This window comes from Brassica oleracea, chromosome C4 (assembly GCF_000695525.1).
Source record: "Brassica oleracea var. oleracea cultivar TO1000 chromosome C4, BOL, whole genome shotgun sequence".
NCBI classification, from domain to species: domain Eukaryota; kingdom Viridiplantae; phylum Streptophyta; class Magnoliopsida; order Brassicales; family Brassicaceae; genus Brassica; species Brassica oleracea.
The window spans coordinates 13,357,244-13,361,616 of record NC_027751.1 but is presented as its reverse complement, the minus strand read 5'-3'; the positions used below and the strand labels follow the sequence as shown (position 1 = coordinate 13,361,616).

The window sequence follows — 4,373 nt, the reverse complement described above, 5'->3', positions numbered from 1 at the left end:
GACGAAGTTCTGACGCGGGTTGTGCCCGTCCATTTCTACCGGAGTCGAGACTTATCCTTAGTCGATTTTAAACTGTTTTTAAGGGTTTTTTAGACTTTTTAATGAAACCTTTAGGTTTTCTAGGGATTGTATAAATACCCTTGTTATCCCAAAGTTGGGACTTATCTTGTTTTCTATCTAATCACAAAGAACTTTTAGGTGAAAGATCTAATCTTGATCATTATCTTTTGTGATTGCTTAATTATCTTGATCACTAATCATGATTAACACCAAATCATCATTGATTCTTGGGTTTATCATGAAGATTAGTGAGTAGTCATCTTTGGATTCATGGGTTAGGATGATTAGGATGATTAAGTGATGATCTAGAATGTCTAGGATATATTAATATGTTTCCTTGTTTGATTGAGTGAACTTAATGCTAATCTAGAGTTGGCCATCTCAGATTAGAGATCTAGACATTTTATCGCCTGAAAGGTGTTCGATGAAATGTCTGAGCCAACTCAACATGCTCTTAGCTTATCCCACCAAAGACATTTGATGTTGGAGGAGTTTTGATAGTTGAATGATCTGTTCTTAATGATTGCTAGCTAGACACAAACCAAAGAAATTTGATGTTTGATCTATGAGAGCAAATGAGCTTTTGTCTTGATAAAGAACTAGCTTAGAAATGTTATCTAGACTTAGAGAAATGTGTTGGTTGAAGCTTGCCATTTTAGATTAAAACTTATTCATCTGAAATTAAATTCCTATACCCATGGCTCCTTTTTTATCCAATTGCTTGAAAGTTGCTAGTTAGTTGTTTTAGAATCTTGTTAGTTTAATCAAACTACTTCATTGAACTGAATGCACTTAGATTAAGTTTGAATATGCATTCTATTTGCATCAAAATACTTAGAAATGGATTGACATCTTAAATACTACATGATTTGAATTAGGACTCTTGAAAAGTCCATTTCATTCATCAAGATAATTCGAGTTTTTGTGTGTTTAAATGTTTAAAATTGGATGCTAAGTATCAGATCTTCAACTTTGATTCATAAATGACAAGAAAACAACAAAAAAAAAAGAAAGATTACGCTGAAATTTGGTTTGCGGCGCTGTAAAAAAATTACAGAGGAAGTGAATCCCTAAAAAGAAGAAGACAAGATATTTACAGTTTTGCCATTAATGATAAAAAAATAAAATAAAATACAAAAAGGGCTCACGTGGATTCGAAGTCATGACATCTCCATTATTATTGACTTTAGAAACCACTAGACCTGTCAATTTTTCAGTGTATTGCTTGTAGACGCATATATAATATATATAGTTATCTGAAAATTAAGAAAAATACTTAAAACTAATCTCTGATTAATTCCCGATTAATTTCCGAGTTTATGTCAACTCGCTAGGTCCACATCGACCGCCCGACTCACGCCTAGCGTAATTTCAAACATGGGTATAAACATTAAATAAATCAAATTTTATTTCCCTCCCCGTGCCGCGAGCTTTGACCGGCTTTGACCAGCCTAGCGTAGCTTTATTTATCGCTTGGGACCAAATACGGGACGTGGCCATTTCAGATAAAAGAGATGATCATTAGTATATTCTATACATGAACGCCAAGTAACGCAAAGAATATATATATATTTGAACATGCTTTAACCAAACACAAAATATTACCTTGGGATAAGGTTTTCATATTTATGTGTTTCCAGAAGAAAAAAAACACTTGAACACATTATATTAGGATATCGAAAAGAATCGACGGTAAAAATAATCCAGAATTTCAAGAACCATATATGATATCATAGCTAACACTTAACTAGCTAATTAAAAAAAAAAAAGTAATATATTGACATATATCGTATAAGACACTAGGGCTAAAACTCATTAATGTTGTTATTTATGGGTAAATAAAAAAACGTACTGATTATTAGTTTATTACATTAAAAAAATTAAACCCGACCCCATAATTTTCGTCCTCTTTAAAGATGTAGCTCGTTGAAGGCTTAAAACATACGATATGGTAGCAAGTTCCATGCAAAAGGACAACATATAATAACAACACTTCACTTTTCCTTTTTTTTTTTCTCTCTCTCTCTCTCTTTTCTTTCTTCTCTCCAAGCTTCTTTAATGTCGGCTCTTCAGTGTCTCACTTTCCTCTTCTTGTTTCTTTTACTCCAAAACGCGACGTCAGCTTCGCCCCTCCCTCTCCGTCGGAGACCGGTTCACAACAACAGCACTCACAGCAACTTCGCTAAGCATCCACGACGTAGAGTGGTTTTTCCGGTGAACCGGAGTAGCTGCGACCTGTTCGCTGGCGAGTGGGTGCGGGACGCGACATACCCACTTTACCGGGTGGAGGAATGCGGCAGAGGAATGATAGATCCGGGATTTGATTGTCAGACTTACGGCAGACCTGACTCAGACTATCTTAAGTTCCGGTGGAAACCTTTCAATTGCGACGTCCCAAGGTTAACAAAACTCACTCACTAGTCACTAGCAGGCTATTTCATTAGACTAATACATTGATTTAAGTTAATGTTGTTTGTTTATCTTGCTTTTGAGCAGGGGCGTCCCTGAGATGTCCCTGGGGGCCTAAAACAATTTAGTGAAAGTCTTCTTTTTTTTTTGGTCGAACAGTGAAAGTCTTCTAAAATTTTTTTTTTTTACAGATATCGGGGATTTTCTTTAAATAAAATTTTTAAACAAATTTGGAGGCTCTATGCCAAGTTTTCAATTAGATGTGCTCAGGACCACCCCTGCTTTAAGGGACATTGTTATCGAGTTTATCATTTTTCTTTGAGTATTGAAACACACCCAAGCTTATGTTTAGAGACAGATTAATTTACGCTTAAGATTTACATCATAAATAATATTTGGATCATATATATCAGTGGTCCAAAAATTATTATATATGTACAACAACCACATACGATTTCTTATATGGTTATTGGACACTTTTATATATTTAAACATATAGTCGAGGTGTTAACAATCTTATGGAAGTTTCGCCTTTACGAGTTGAGTAATAGGTACAAGTTTAGTAGATTCGTTTTTATTAACAAAACGGAATTGATTTGCTGTTGTTGGGGAAGTTTGGTGCGATTAAGATGATTAGTTATTATTAGTTGTAGGGTCGACGCAATAATTTATATAATTAGTTTTAATGTTTGGAAAGCAGGTTCAGTGGGGTGAAGTTTCTACAGAAGATGAGAAACAAAACAGTGATGTTTGTTGGTGATTCGTTGGGTAGAAACCAATGGGAGTCGTTGATGTGTATGATCACTTCATCAGCACCGTTCATTCGTACAAATCTTATTCATGAAGATCCTCTCTCTACCTTCAAGATCCTTGTAAGTTCCAACACTACTTTCTACTGTCGGTTTAAGTAGGTCGAATTGGATAGAATTTTTTTTTTTAATCAATTGGATAGAATAAACTCGTGAAAATTGAGTCAGAAGTTGTATATTTACAAACGTCGTTGTCAAATGGTATTAGCTGATCAACTTGACGTCGTCGGTGGAACTTTCCTGGTCCAGTAAAAGGACAAAAGAAAAAAAGTAATACCCTCGAAAACAAACATCAGTTACTATTCTTCTATACACTTAAATCTTTAAATTATCGTATTCGCTTACATTTCTGCAGTTCTGTGCATGCATATGAAATATTTTCTATTTTCAGTTACTTAAATCGAAGATCTACGAATTAGAACAATAAGGCCCTGTTCGTTTGGCTGTCGCTGGCGATAGCGACCAGCGGTAGCGACTAGCTGCAGTGATTAAATATCGCTGTTGTTGTTTGTTTCAGTATCGCTGACATAGCGATAGTCGCTTGATTGTTCGGCTAGTAATCGCTGCCGCTAGCGACTGATCTGCTGCTAAGTTGTTTGTTATGCTATCTCTATGACTGAACGTTAAATAAAATTACTTTAAACTTATAAATGACACAAAAATATAAATGCAACCTCAAATGAAATATTATAGTTTCATAAAGACAAAGTCTAAAGTAAATATAAAACTTAAATAAAGCATTACAAAAGATTTTCTAGTATGGCAAACGACCTCCTCTACCCATCTCATTTGTAATGTAGTCACGTACACCTTCCATAGCTCTATCACCTCTTGGTTCATAAGGAGTATATCCACCATGAGCATGATCATCACTACTATCATCACTACTATCATCAGGTGATTCATCTTCATCATCATCACCATCACCATGAGAAGTATCACCGTCAACATTATCACCATGAGCATGATATTCTTATATTCTCTCCCAATGAACAAAATCAAAATCCTCTCGATGTGAATCACGTATGAAATTATGTAGTGCCATGGTTGCAACAACAAGCTTCATCCACTTAGTCAAACCAAGCAGGACAAATT

At 35.1% G+C, this 4,373-nt stretch overlaps 1 protein-coding gene across 1 annotated transcript in view; it reads left to right on the top strand.

The window, feature by feature from the left end:
* Positions 1-1,954: 1,954 nt before the first annotated feature.
* Positions 1,955-4,373, top strand: part of LOC106337053 (protein trichome birefringence-like 45) — a 7,070-nt gene continuing 4,651 nt past the window's right edge. Inside the window, exons 1-2 of the mRNA XM_013776071.1 lie at positions 1,955-2,459; positions 3,170-3,341. Of these exons, the coding sequence (XP_013631525.1) occupies positions 2,119-2,459; positions 3,170-3,341 (513 nt within the window). The 5' untranslated portion in view covers positions 1,955-2,118. The remainder of the gene's footprint in view (positions 2,460-3,169; positions 3,342-4,373) is intronic.